This window comes from Rhipicephalus microplus, chromosome 3 (genome assembly GCF_043290135.1).
Source record: "Rhipicephalus microplus isolate Deutch F79 chromosome 3, USDA_Rmic, whole genome shotgun sequence".
Lineage (NCBI taxonomy): Eukaryota > Metazoa > Arthropoda > Arachnida > Ixodida > Ixodidae > Rhipicephalus > Rhipicephalus microplus.
In genome coordinates, this window is record NC_134702.1 from 88,748,580 (window position 1) to 88,763,379 (window position 14,800).

The following is a 14,800-nucleotide window of genomic DNA, read 5'->3' on the forward strand; positions in this document are numbered from 1 at the left end:
CGCAGTCTGCGGTCAGAGATATGTGAATCCTTCCATTCTGATCCGCAATACGCGCACTCTGGGGTATTCAAAACCTACCATCGCATTCGACAACGCTACTTTTGGCGCGGGATGCACCGCTATGTGCAGCAGTTCGTTCGCTCTTGCCTCACTTGCCAACGCCGTAAACCGTCAGCCCACATGGCGCACGCTGGTCTGCAACCGTTACCTTGCCCTGACCGTCCCTTTGGGTGCGTAGGTATCGATTTGTATGGACCACTTCCTCTGACGTCGGCTGGTAACCGCTGGGCCATCGTTGCCGTTGACCATTTAACGCGATACGCCGAACCCGCCGCTTTCCCTGCGGCTACTGCGCACGATGTTGCGTCCTTCCTGTGCATCGATTTATACTGCGCCACGGAACACGCCAAGAGCTTCTCAGCGATCGAGGCCGTGTCTTCTTGTCGGAAGTCATCGAAGCCATTCTGACGGAGTGCCATTCTGTCCACCGCAAAACTACTGCTTACCACCCACAGACGAATGGCCTCACCAAAGGCTTTAACCGCACCCTCGGTGACATGCTTTCTACGTACGTCGCTGCCAACCACACTAATTCGAATAATATACTGCCCTTCGTCACCTACGCCTACAACACCGCCCCTTAGAGCACGACTGGTTTTTCACCTTTCTACTTGCTGTACGGAAGGCACCCGTCGCACACCATGGACACAATGCTCCTGTACACGCCGGGTCCATCTGAGTATACACCTATTTCCGAGACAGTCAGGCTTGCTGAAGAGTTTCGCGAGCTTGCCAAGACTTTTACGACGCAAGAGTAAGAGCGGCAGAAAAGTATTCGTGATGGCTCCACCACTTCTGAGCCCACGTTCCTTCCTGGTGCGCTTGTATGGCTCTCGATCCCGACCTCTGAAGCTGGTCTCTCTTCCAAACTACGTCCCAAATACGAAGGCCCCTACCGTGTAATCGAGCGCACCTCACCCGTCAACTATCTGATCGAACCCGTTGAACAATCTTCGGACATGCGCCGCCGTGGGCGAGACATCGTCAACGTGGAGCGCCAGAAGGCTTATTATGACCCGCTCATAGTAACAAGCTGTTAGGTCGCCAGGCGGCTCCCTCTTCGACCCCGGGGTAATTGTAGCGAAGCCTCTGAACCCTGAAATGGGTCGAACTCTTGAGTACCTTCTAGTGGGGCTACCCAACAATGACGCCGCTCACGCCGAGAGCCCGTGCTTGGCTGTGACTGTCGCAATTATATATTCTCGCTCGTTGCCGGCTAATAAACGCCTTAACAATAGGAATAGTTTTTTTTAAGCTCTATATGCCAAGCAGCCCTGGCGCATTGAAAGCTCTTAGTCGACATTTCTTACTTTACTGCGTGCGTCCAACCATGCTTGCAATACGCAATAAGAATTCGTTTTTGTAAGTTAAGCAGCACGTTCCCAACTTGATTTCGCACGCGTGATTTTTCGGGTAGAATTTCTCGCAACTTTGCTTGACATTAGGGTTCCCTGTGACTTTCGATAGCAATGAAGCACTCCAATTGTATAGGTGATGTCGTGCAATCTGTTAGGGCAAGGTAATCACTGTTGAGAAATAATTACTTAGTCTCAAACAAAAATGCACCTGGGACTAGACCATATACTCACCTAGAAATAGCTCGTTACCTGCGTGTACCCACCAGTAAACTTATATAAGTGCAAAAACGTATGGTGTTCTCTGTTTTGTTTTGTTTTTCGTAACCCCCATCGCTCTGCTCTTGAAAACGCCAACATTGCGGCAAAGAGTCTTCTGTTCTTAGCAAGCGTGCAGCCTTCATTTTTCTTTAGGTCAACATGTTCAAAGCTGTACATATATGCATATCGCCGTGCAGTATAGAAAGGCCATGTATACGCTCTTTAACTAGTACGCGTAATCATGTTTGCCACACTTACGCTGGCGTGAAGAAAGGCAGCCTCTTTCCACGCGAAATCTTGAGTGATCGGTTCACTAGCGACGAAGGAATGAACTCCGGTTTTGTTTAGAGCATAGTGCACCATAATCGAATTCTCAGAACGCATGAACTCTGTCGACAATTTCCCAACAACTGCCAGCGCATGCAACTTGTTTAATTATTGCGCGGTAATGTGCACGATCTCGGCCTGTCAGTTGTCTGTTTCTTGCATTCTGATGCGAGTCCCTGCATATTGCTAGGTCAGTTCTGTGAGCGCTTTACAAAGAGTCGGCACCCCTAGAAGATGCTTTTTCCCTTCTGTCCCTTTCCTTTTATCCAAGATCTCACCGTCGCCTTCAAAAATTAAAGTATTATATGCCAGGAGGTGGTCTGGCTCCGTCCCAGCGTTACTCGTTTTACTACGATGGGAAAAGAATCCAGCACAATTTTTTATCATGCAACTGATTGATTGATTTCTGGGGTTTTACGTCCCAAAACCACTGTATGATTATGAGAGGCGCTATCATGCAACTGCTTCATTTTTTTTGATGAGAAAAATTTCAAAACGGTGTTCAGTTGCATTATAATGGAACTAAAGTTTCCAATATTCAATTCTTGGGAGCATAAGGTCCTTGTATATCGCCGTTCTGTGGTACAGAAATATTTAAATGAATCAGGGTGGCTTTCATCTTGATTAGTATCATTATTTATTCTAAGTATTGTGTATAATTATTCATACAATTAGTTTGTGATCACTTTAATTAGGGATAACTCCTTTCTTTATCAATCCCTCCTAGTGGGTGGGAGCCATTGTAAAGTACCATCATCTGCGCAAACGGCCACCGGAATGCAGCGACGTCCGCTCACAGCCACCGCCGCCCCTTATTCCGTAATGGACGAACCTCGGCGAAGTGCAGCTACGTGCAATTTGGAGACCGCATTGACCCAGCCCAAGCAGCGGTCGGGGCAGTGTCTGCTGAGACTCAACCATGACCTCAAGAACATCATTGACAACACTGTGCCAGGAAACTTCGTCGAGCCCGAAAAAGGCAACGTCACCTACGTCCACGCCGTCATCGTTGGACCCGACAACACGCCGTGCCAGGGAGGCTTGTTCCATTTCGTGCTCAAGATCCCCCTCGACAACCCAGCCTGTCCCCCGCAGGTACGCTTCATGTCGAGAGACGGTGGAAGGGTGCGCTTCAACCGGAAACTGTACAGCAGTGGGCTCTTCTCGCTCAGCATTCCGGGCACGTTTGACGGACCTTCGTGGAACCCGGAGACGACCCTGAAGACGGTGGTGGTTTCGATCCAGTCGTTGCTCATTGATGGGACAGGAGTTCAAAACTTGGCTTGAAAAGACGATCTGTTGCAACGCCAAACTGTGCTCCCAGACCTTCAGGGTTGCGATTTGCGACGCACTCGAGGCTTGCCTTTTCGGCAACTCGTTGTACCCGCAGGACCTGCCGATGGCTCTGAATACGCACTTCATAGAACATTATGACAAGTACTAAAGTGTAGCCTTGTCCCTACTTGGCGAACAGTCCAGCGTGGAGGAATCTCAGCAGTACGCAGCGCTACACGAGAGACAGCAAGACTTGCATGGTCATATACTGCAAAACAATCCAACAATGAAGAAAATGTTACAATGCGACTACAAGGGCATCACGAACTGCTAGGGCTCATGGAGACTTCTTTCGAACTGCAAAAAAGTTGACCAACCGTTAATAAACCTGTGGCGTAGCCAGAAATTATTTACGTGGGATGTGGTCACACCGAACCGACCGGTGAGAGGAGGGTGGAGCACGCTGAAGTCTGAACCTCCTCTCTCCTACACTCCGGGTCTCTGTGACGTGACTATCACCGGTTGTTTGGCCAGAGTGTGTACATGTATATCAAAGTCACGAGACATCCCGCCTCATGCGTATATGCCTGTGAAGAGAGGAGCAGTAAGTAAATTATTAAAGTAAAGTGATCGCTATAAAATGCAGTAAGCGACATGTACAAGGCCACCATTTAATGAACTAGACTTCGAAAATTGCTATAAAATGCAGTAAACGACATGTACAAGGCCACCATTTGATGAACTAGACTTCGAAAACGAATCATTGTGAAGTGCACTCGACCATTCTTTCAAGTCGATGATGACTCTTTTTTATGTGGAATGAGATGCAAACGCAGCAGGTTTTTGCACAATAATAACTGCTTTTCACTTTCGCTCATTTCCTGAGCGATTTTTTGTGGTCGATGATTGTGACTGCATGCTTACAGGAATAGTTTTTTAAGCTCTATAGGCCAAGCAGCCCTGACGCATTGAAAGTTCTAGGTCGACATTTCTTACTTTACTGCGTGCGTCCAAGCATGCTTGCAATACACAAAAAGAATTAGTTTTTGTAAGTTATCCCAGCACGTTCCCAACTTGATTTCGCCCGCGTTATTTTAGGGCTGAAGCTCCTTAGGGCGTGGGCTGTGCGTCCCCTGTAGCCTGTATGTAGCCACCTCTAGTTTAGTTCTTGCAGTGTTCACTAGATGGCGGTACCGTCCCCTGTATGTAGCTTCCTCTAGTTTAGTTCTTGCAGTGTTCACTAGATGGCAGTACCATCTCCTGTATGTAGCCACCTCTCGTTTAGTTCTTGTAGTGTTTACTAGATGGTGGTACTTGTAGCTGATGATGAAAAGATGCAAGATGTTATAAACTAGAAAGCGGTACTTGTAGTTGATGAAAGACGCGAGATCTTATAAAATAGGAATGATGTCACATATGGCGCGTGTCATTGGTTGAAGGCAATCGTTCGATTTAGTGCGGCGACTTACGCTAGGGGGAGCGTTGTAATAAAATCCGTTCGTCGTTGGCGCGCGCTCGGAGTCGCCGGATGGATTAGGCTGCACAGCGGAGAGAGCGCAAGGCGGCAGCAGCGCGCGCTCGCAGACAGAATCCCGATGTGCGAGCGCGCGAGGCAGAAGCGCTCCGTGAAGCAGCGCGACGCCGCCGCCAAGATCCTGCCGTACGTGAAAAAGAGGCTGCAGCGGCGCGACGCCGCCCCCAAGATCCTGCCGTACGTGAAAGAGAGGCTGCAGCGGCGCGACGCCGCCGCCAAGATCCTGCCGTACGTGAAAAAGAGGCCGCAGCGGCACGGCTGCGGCGTGAACAGGACCTGCCGAACGCCACACAACGGGAAGCGGCGAGAAAGCGTGCGTATCGACAGGCGAACCCCGAAGCGAGAGTTCGAGAGGCTTCTGCAAAACGCGCCAAGAAAGTATCAACGATCTCTGCAAGAAGACGTTGACTCTTTCAACGAGTTTACCATTGCCCTCCTCAACGTTCGCTCTCTCAATGCCCACGCACTTGACATAGAAAGGGACCCCATACTGACCGCAGTCGACGTGCTGTGCTTTACCGAGACGTGGAACGTGACGAGATTGTTCATCAAAGGATACGTTCCTGTCGTGTGTACCGATGAATCAGAACGTCCTGCAGGTGGTGTCGCCATCTACGTGAGGTAAACGGAAACGGCTGAAGATCTCAGGCTACCACTCACGAGTCAAAGCCAAAACGGAGAATATGCAGCCATCAAACTCTTTGACTCTGGAATCGTCCTCATGACCATGTACCTCGCACCCAACCTGTCGACCGGGAACATCAAGATATTCATAGACACTGCGTTACGAAATTATGAGAACAAATACAAGAATGGACCGTTTGTACTACTTGGAGACTTTAACGTGGCTATCATAGACAATAATTGGCTTATCCAACATATGGCTTCTAGATATGCACTCAGACGTATATCGTTTGACCATATGAAACCTACCACGATCCGAGGAACATGCATAGACCTAGTATTTGCAAATTGCCCACTGCAACCCATAGAGGAACCGCTCTCCCTTCATTTCACAGACCATAAAGCCGTCATAAAGAAGGGACATCGCAAGCCATCCGTCGTCTAAGAACAAACAAAAGTTGATTTGTGTATATACACACACAGTGTTTCTCACATCTTTACTTGATGATCGACTGGGCGAATTACACGGAAGATTCACAGTTTACCGATAAATCCCTCCGGAGCTTCGCCCATTCATCATCATTCACCCCGTGAATATGCCGTAATTTTTTTTGGGTAGAATTTCTCGCAACTTTGCTTGACATTAGGATTCCCTGTGACTTTCGATAGCAATGAAGCACTCCAATTGTAGAGGTTATGTCGTGCAATCTGTTAGGGCAAGGTAATCACTGTTGAGAAATAGTTACTTAGTCTCAAACGAAAATGCACCTGGGACTAGACTATATACTGACCTAGAAATAGCTCCTTACCTGCGTGTACCCACCAGCAAACTTATATACGCGCAAAAACGTATGGTGTTCTCTTTTTTGTTTTGTTTTTTGTAACTCCCGTCGCTCTGCTCTTCAAAACGCCAGCGTTGAGGCAAAGAGTCTTCTGTTCTCAGAAAGCGTGCAGCCTTCATTTTTCTTTAGGTCAACACGTTCAAAGCTGTACATATATGCATATCGCCGTGCAGTATAGAAAGGCAATGTGTACACTGTTTTAACTAGTACGCGCATTCGTGTTTGCCGCACTTACGCTGGCGTGAACAAAGGCAGCCTAAATCCACGCAAAATCTTGAGTGATCGGTTCACTAGAGACGAAGGAATGAACTCCGGTTTTGTTTAGAGCATAGTGCACCATAATCGAATTATAAGAACGCGTGAACTTTGACGACAATTTCACAACAACTGCCAGCGCATGCAACTTGTTTACTTAATTGCGTGGTAATTTGCACCATCTTTGCCTATCAGTAGTCTGTTTCTTGCATTCTGATGCGAGTCGCTGTAATTTTATTGCTAGGTCAGTTCTGTGAGCGCTTTACAATGCATCGGCACCCCTAAAAGATGCATTTTCCCTTCTGTCCCTTTCCTTTTTTCCAAGATCTCACCGTCGCTTTGAAAAATAAAGTATTATTCCCGGAGCTGGTCTAGCTCCGTCCCCACGTTACTCGTTTTACTACGACGGGAAAAGAATCCAGCAGAATTTCTTATCATGCAACTGCTTCATTTTTTTTTGATGAGAAAAGTTTCAAAACGGTGTTCAATTGCATTATAATGGACGTAGAGTTTCGAAAATTCAATTCTTGGGATCATTAGCTCCTTGTAAATCTCCATTCTGCGGTACAGAAATATTTAAATGAATCAGGGTGGCTTTCATCTTGCTTAGCATCATTATTTATTCTAAGTATTGTGTAAATTAGTCATACAATTAGTTTGTGATCACTTTAATTAGGAATAACTCCTTTCTTGGTCAATCCCTCCTAGTGGGTGGGAGCCATTGTAAAGTACCATCATCTGCGAAAACAGCCACCAGAATGCAGCGACGTCCGCTCACAGCCACCGCCGCCCCTTATTCCGCAATGGACGAACCTCGGCGAAGTGCAGCTACGTGCAATTTGGAGACCGCATTCACCCAGCCCAAGCAGCCGTCGGGGCAGTGTCTGCTGAGACTCAACCATGACCTCAAGAACATCATTGACAACCCTGTGCCAGGAAACTTCGTCGAGCCCGAAAAAGGCAACGTCACCGACGTCAACGCCGTCATCGTGGGACCCGACAACACGCCGTACCAGGGAGGCTTGTTCCATGTCGTGCTCATGTTCCCCCTTGACAACCCAGCCTGTCCACCGCAGGTACGCGTTATGGCGACAGACGGCAGAAGGGTGCGCTTCAACCGGAAACTGTACAGCAGTGGGCTCGTCTCGCAGAGCATTCCGGGCACGTTTGACGGACCTTCGTGGAACCCGGAGACGACCCTGAAGACGCTGGTGGTTTCGATCCAGTCGTTGCTCATCGATGGAACGGGAGTTGGAAACTTGGCTTGAAAAGACGATCGGTTGAAACGCCAAACTGTGCTCCCAGACCTTCAGGGTTGCAATTTGCGACGCACTCGAGGCTTGCCTTCTCGGCAACTCTTTGTACCCGCAGGACCTGCCGATGGTTGTGATTAAGCACTTGGTAGAACATTATGACAAGTACGAAAGTGTAGCCTTGTCCCTACTTGGCGAACACTCCAGCGTGAAGGAATCTCTGCAGTACGCAGCGCTTCTCGAGAGACAGCAAGACCTGCATGGTCATATACTGCAAAAGAATCCAACAATGAGGAAAATGTTACAATGCGACTACGAGGGCATCATGAACTGCTAGGGCTCATGGAGACTTTTTTGGAGCTTCAAAAAAGTTGGCAAACGGTAATAAACCAGTGGCGTAGCCAGAAATTATTTATGTGGGATGTGGTCACACCGCCTCGACCGGTGAGACGAGGGTGGAGCACGCTGAAATTTGAACCTCCTCTCTCCTACACTCCACGTCTCTTTAAAATGACGATCAGCGGTTGAATGGGCAGAATGTGTACATGTATATCAAAGTCACGAGACATCCCGCCTCATGCGTATATGCCAGTGAAGAGAGGAGGAGTAATTAAATTTTAAAAGTAAAGTAATCGCTATAAAATGCAGTAAACGACAGGTACATGGCCACCAAATAATGAACTAGACTTCGAAAACGAATCATTGTGACGTGTACTCGACCATTCCTTCAAGTCGATGATGACTCCTCTTTATGTGGAATGAGATGCAAACGCAGCAGGTTTTTGCACATAAATAACTCCTTTTCGCTTTCACTTATTTCCAGAGCTATTTTTTTACGGTCGATGTTTGTGACTGCATGCTTATAGGAATAGTTTTTTTAGCTCTATATGCCAAGCAGCCCTGACGCATTGAAAGCTCTTAGTCGACATTTCTAACTTTACTGCGTGCGTCCAAGCATGCTTGCAATATGCTATAAGAATTTGTTTTGTAAGTTATGAAGCACGTTCCCAACTTGATTTCGCACGCGTTATTTTTCGGGTAGAATTTTTCGCAACTTTGCTTGACATTAGAGTTCCCTATGACTTTCGATAGCAATGAGGCACTCCAATCGTGGAGGTGATGTCGTGCACTCTGTTAGTGCTAGGTAATCACTGTTGAGAAATATATACTTAGTCTCCAACGAAAATGCACCTGGGACTAGACTATATACTCACCTGGAAATAGCTCGTTACCTGCGTGTACCCACCAGTAAACTTATATACGCGCAAAAACGTATGGTGTTCCCTTTTTTGTTTTGTTTTTCATACCTCCCGTCGCTCTGCTCTTCAAAACGCCAGCGTTGCGGCAAAGAGTCTTCTGTTCTTAGCAAGCGTGCAGCCTTAATTTTTCTTTAGGTCAACATGTTCAAAGCTGTACATATATGCATATCGCCATGCAATATAAAAAGGCCATGTATACACTGTTTTAACTAATACGCCCATTCAAGTTTGCCGCACTTACGCTGTCGTGAACAAAGGCAGCTTCGTTCCACGCAAAATCTTGAGTGATCCGTTCACTAGTGACGAAGGAATGAACTCCGGTTTCGTTTAGAGCATAGCGCACCATAATCGAATTCTCATAACGCGTGAACCTTGACGACAATTTCACAACAACTGCCAGCGCATGCAACTTGTTTACTCAATGGCGCGGTAATGTGCACCATCTCTGACTGTCAGTTGTTTGTTTCTTGCATTGTGATGCGAGTCGCTGTAGATTTGTTTCTAGGTCAGTTCTGTGAGCGCTTTACAATGCATTGGTACCCCTAGAAGATGTTTTTTTTTCCTTCTGTCCCTTTCCTTTTTTCTAAGATCTCACCGTCGCTTTCAAAAATTAAAGTAATATATGCCCGGAGGTGGTCTGGCTCCGTCCCCACGTTACTTGTTTTACTACGATGAGAAAAGAATCCAGCACAATTTCTTATCATGCAACTGCTTCATTTTTTCGATGAGAAAATTTTCAAAACGGTGTTCAATTGCATCATAATGGAAGTAAAGTTTCAAATTTTCAATTCTTTGGAGCATTAGGTCCTTGTATATATCCTTTCTGTGGTAAAGAAATATTTAAATGATTCAGAAAAGAACAGAAGCTTAAAAGCTTCTGTTCTTTTCTTCAAAGCGAAACCGAAACGCGGCAGTAAACAAAGCCACAAGTGCGATTTTAGACCCGAAACAACGAACACTTGGGAAATACGTGTACTACCCACCATCCCCATGGTCGCTGAACGATCGCAGCGCCAGAGTCTCCGCTAGTTAACTTTAAAAAACTCTGTGGCCTACCTTTCTGTAGTCCTGTCAACGTAAATGGACGAAGTGGACGCAAATCAATATATAGATAGTTTTTGTAGCATATTTTTTCAGCGTTATGCTCTTTATTCTTGTGCTGTTTGCCACACCGCTGAACAATAAACTTGTGCGCACTACAGCTGCCCCTACTACATTTTTCAGTAGGATGATTTACGTTTAGACCACCATATTTTATTTATCTGGTTAAGTAATATGATGAGTATTTTGGTAGCCCTTTGTAAGGCTGTGATTAGCCAGCACGTCTGAGTGTGTTGCAACTTCGTCACTAGACAACACTTCGGTGTGCCTTTAGCCCTTAGGGCATAGTAAAGACATGTAATAATACCTCGCATACAAGAATACAAGCCAGCATACAAGCAAAGTTTGCCGGATGAGCCGAATATTCTGTCGCACTTGTGTGTGCGTGTGTGTGTGTGTGTCTATGTGTGTGTTTGTGTGCTCGCTTACGTGTGGGTGCGTGGCTGTGTGTTCATAGCAGAACGTGCGATGGTTCAATAGAAATGTTAGTCTCTGGCTTGAGTACTCTGGAAAGGGGAGTGGGGATTGAAAGAGTGCTGAATGACGATGGTAAGGTCGGGAGATAAGACGATGGATTTGTTAGGCGGGGGTCCCTATACATATGTGCATCCTGTTCAATGGCTTTAAAAACGTGACCATGGCTCCTATAAATACAGTTTAGAGCATATGCTGCTGGTGTCGGGCCAAGGATTCTAAAAACAATGTACTTATCCACTACACACACGCATGGTCTACGTTGCCTTCATTGCTGATCTAAGAGACACTGTACATACCTTACAAGTTAGTCTTTCCAAACAGAATGACTAAATTAAATATACAAAATAAAATATGCATGTTTTAATTATGATGGTACTGTTGACCTGACGCGTTGGAGCCACATAAACGGTAACAATACCTTTCTTGCACAACAATGCTTTTATTTGGTGCACTATTACTAGAAAGCCGCCTTCCTATATCGGCTGTCCTTCCCTCCGTAGATCTCAATACTCTGATTGTCGATATTCATAACAACAATATGAAAATTTGGGTGCCAGCCCTACTGCACGATATATTTGAAGCGTGGCAGATGAGGGAGAGATCAAAGATGCTTCGAACAAAAACATGCTTAGCTGTTTGGGAACCCTCTATGCACTCTAACCAAGCTTACCGTCACAAGTGATCAGGCGCGAATGCAATATTATCGTTTATTTATACATACAATGTGACAAAAAAATAGACCCCTTCTCCGAAGCAGTACCTGCTACTGTACAACGAATCATAACTCACACTCATGTTTGTCATATGTATATACCGTTCAATGTAACCAAGGACTTGATGAGTCCGTGCTACGAGTTTCTTTAGCGGCTGCTGCACATATTGGCTATACACATCTTGAAAAAGCGCATTGCTATGCTGCAAAAAGCCACCAGAAAGCGAAAAGTCACTCATGGCAACCCTGAAGTCCGTGCCTTTTCAAGATAGCCGTCCTGGATCTCGCGGGCCACTTCCAGAAGCAGGAAAGGTGATCCTCGGCTCGCTATGTATTAGCAAGCCAGCGCCGCATGGTGCTGGAAAGTGTGACATTAAGTCGACCGGCAAAAAACTGCGCATCATTGCACGAGGCTCGCCGTTGAAGTGCTTTCTGAGTGCCCCTGGTTATGTGGCGTAGATCAGGCCGAGGACTTGAAGCTAGCGCATGTACAAGCCTAAAAGGAGCACAAAACACTTGCCTCGCCGACGCCCCCAGCGTAGCCCTTGCGCACAGTCAAAGGTGACAGCGGGACACGACCGGAAGGCGTTTCGCGAAGAAGGCACAGATACGGAGCGAAAGCGCTTTTCGAATATGCTCGCGGCCGTGAATGACGATGTCGCACGCATTTCGCAGGAAGCCCGCAAGTCCGAAACGGTGCTTCTCAAACACAAACACCAGGTCTTCGCCGTCCCCCTGTGCACTGCGCTTCGAGGTGGTGATGCCACAGTCATCCTGTGCGATGTGAGCGCGGTGTCGATAGGCGGTGTCCCGATGTGAAGACTTGCGTAGTCTTCTGTTTTCAAGACACTTTACGCCAAACATGAGAGCCAACAATGCCTCGGTCGCACTTGTGGTAAGCTGGCGAAAGACGCGAAAAACATTTGCTGAGAACTGCAGGTCGAAGAATTGCTGCAGAGGCTTCATTATGATGACGAGTAAGCGAACGTGGAATGCTGTTGTTGTTGTTGTTCACCTATTGTTAGTGGCGCATACCCACTCTGGAGATTGGCCAAGAATCGAGTGGTTTTAAATATTACTGTTCATATTTCGAATAATGGAGGTATAACAAAAAGATCACCGATAGCCTAGGAAAGTGTAGGGCTTAATGTATTGCATACAAATATATACATAAACTAATTTATTCTTGGAATGGAGCAATTATCTAATTTATATGTATATATTTAGGTGGAGATGTTAGGATAAAGAAAGCGGTTAATTATTCAACCTATTAGTTTTACCAATATAGTCCCAGACGGCCGCGCATACTGTCGCATTAGAGAAACCAGAAATGGAAGCTCTAAAACACAAAAAGAAAGGCACAGAAAAGTCCTTAGCAATACCACGTAAAGGAATTTCTAAAAGGGTTTTTCGTAATGTGTTAAACCGCCTGCAGGTCAAAAGAAATGATCTATTCTTTCCAGTTCATCACAGAATGCGCACAGTGGCAAAGGTGCCTGAGCAGACCTGTGTTTATAGAAATATAGATTCGGTATCTGTCAACGCAGTCTTGTGATAGCTACTTCTTGATTTCGAGTGCGGCAAAAGTCTCTCCGCCAGGGATATAATAAATGGTGATATCCTGTAGCGTTTGTTAGTGCTGAACCTTTAAAATCTTCCATAAGCGTACGTCTGCGGAATGAAGCAGCCGTCACATAAGCGGATGATGTGACGGCTCCTGATGTGACGGCTGATGTGACGGCTGATTTCGTCCAGCTGTAAGAAAACTTACAGCTGGACGAAAAGTAGCGCATGCTGATTTTACCGAAGCCGTCTTTTTTACTACCCACCATGGTGGTCCAACAGTTGTGTTTCTCAATTTCTTACTCAAATCGTTGTCGTATTTCGATGTAGGAGGGAATGCTCGAAGTCCCTGCAATTGATACAGCTGAATGCTAGAGACCCAAAGTGGTAAAATTTATGGAGCGCCCGACTACGGCATCTCTTACAAGCATATTGTGGTTTTCGGATGTTTAACCTCCTCCTATCCATCACTAACAACTATGTTTTTAACGCTGTTTGGAAAATTTCAATCCCAGAACAACGTCAGTTAACTTTTTTCCTTGAGTTTGAGCAGGCACCTATGGTTGATACTACACTTTCCAGCTGAAGACGCCTCTACGTTCCCGGTAAAGAACAGAGAATATGCAGTTATGGTTTACCGATAGCGTGATAGTGAATGTTAAGAAAATGGTGTTACCGTGCAGCAATCTTTCGTTGCGGGCAGCGTCTCATAAGTAAGTGGGATAGCGTTTACCTGGTGTACGTGCCTCAGCTATCGAATGGTTGAGAATTAAGAAAGTCGGAAAAGAAAAGAAACCGTGATTGTCTGGTTGTGTTTTGGCATCAAGCATTTTGGGAAGCTTATTTCAGTAATACTGAGAATAAATAAATATATACCATGCACCAAATCCAAAAAAAAACTTTGTTGCCAATTTGTTTACATCGATATTGCAGTTAGGCCTAAACGATTTCAAAATAGTAATTTATCTTGAAAATTACACTCACTTATTCGTAATGCTCAGTCATCGAAGCTAACTGAAGGCAAGCGAAGCCACTCTAAAAAGTCATTTGCTGTGAACAAAGTGTATGTTTCTACAACTACACGCTAACTTACTCCGAAGTGGGCGTCCGAAAGCGTCGCGTTGTTTTACGCACACTACGTATACCAACGCTAACATGGTAAGGTTGAAGCTGAAAAGCAGCTAGCACGCATGCTAATCAGTACGGGCAACGTACGTATCTGCCCATGTGCACTTCGATCCTGCTATCACGATTCACCCGGTATCCCGGTAAGCCCAGTGTGCTATCACTATGTTATTTTTTCCGGGCGGACTTGCATTTCACGGTGAGTGTTCAAAAGAACGATGCCAACCAATCTTTCATTTGTTGTTGTAGCTCTCAGGTCTAATTTTTAGTGGTATCAGCAATGAAAAAGAGCGTTTCGCTTCAGCGATGCTGATGGGCAGGGTCGCCAGAATCTTTAGCAGATGGTGCACGTTTGGGAACAGTATCTTTTGGCAATGGTCAACCTTATGCATCGCAGACATGTTAAGGTTTCTCACTTGTCTCGCTTCTTTGTCGGAGCCCGTATGCTACCAAGTCGCCTTACAAACCCAAAGTTGAGATATTGTTCGACTAGACGTCAGAAAACTTCTCGGCAGTGGAAAGAGTGGCAGATTCAAAAGTAGGAAAAAAAGGAAAAGAATGGGGAAAAAAGGAAAGGGACCGAAAAAAAAGCATCTTCTAGGGGTGCCGATGCATTGTAAAGCGCTCACAGAACTCACCTAGCAATAAAAATACAGCGACTCGCATCAGAATGCAAGAAACAGAACACTGACAGGCATAGAAGGTGCACATTACCGCGTAAATAAGTAAACAAGTTGCATGCGCTGGCAGTTGTTGTGAAATTGTCCTCAAAGTTCA

At 46.0% G+C, this 14,800-nt stretch overlaps 1 protein-coding gene and 1 pseudogene across 1 annotated transcript; both read left to right on the forward strand.

Moving 5' to 3' along the window:
* The first annotated feature begins 2,825 nt into the window (after window positions 1–2,825).
* Window positions 2,826–3,290, forward strand: LOC142802854 (ubiquitin-conjugating enzyme E2 Z pseudogene; annotated as a pseudogene).
* A 4,046-nt stretch (window positions 3,291–7,336) lies between these two features.
* On the forward strand, window positions 7,337–7,801 carry LOC119160181 (ubiquitin-conjugating enzyme E2 Z). Its single transcript, XM_037412884.2, has one exon. It carries the CDS (start codon window positions 7,337–7,339, stop codon window positions 7,799–7,801), a length of 465 nt encoding a protein of 154 aa, XP_037268781.2.
* Window positions 7,802–14,800: the final 6,999 nt, after the last annotated feature.

What these genes read in the sequence shown, in the direction of transcription:
- LOC119160181 (XM_037412884.2), top strand. Translation starts at nt 7,337, where the DNA reads ATGGACGAACCTCGGCGAAGTGCAGCTACGTGCAATTTGGAGACCGCA.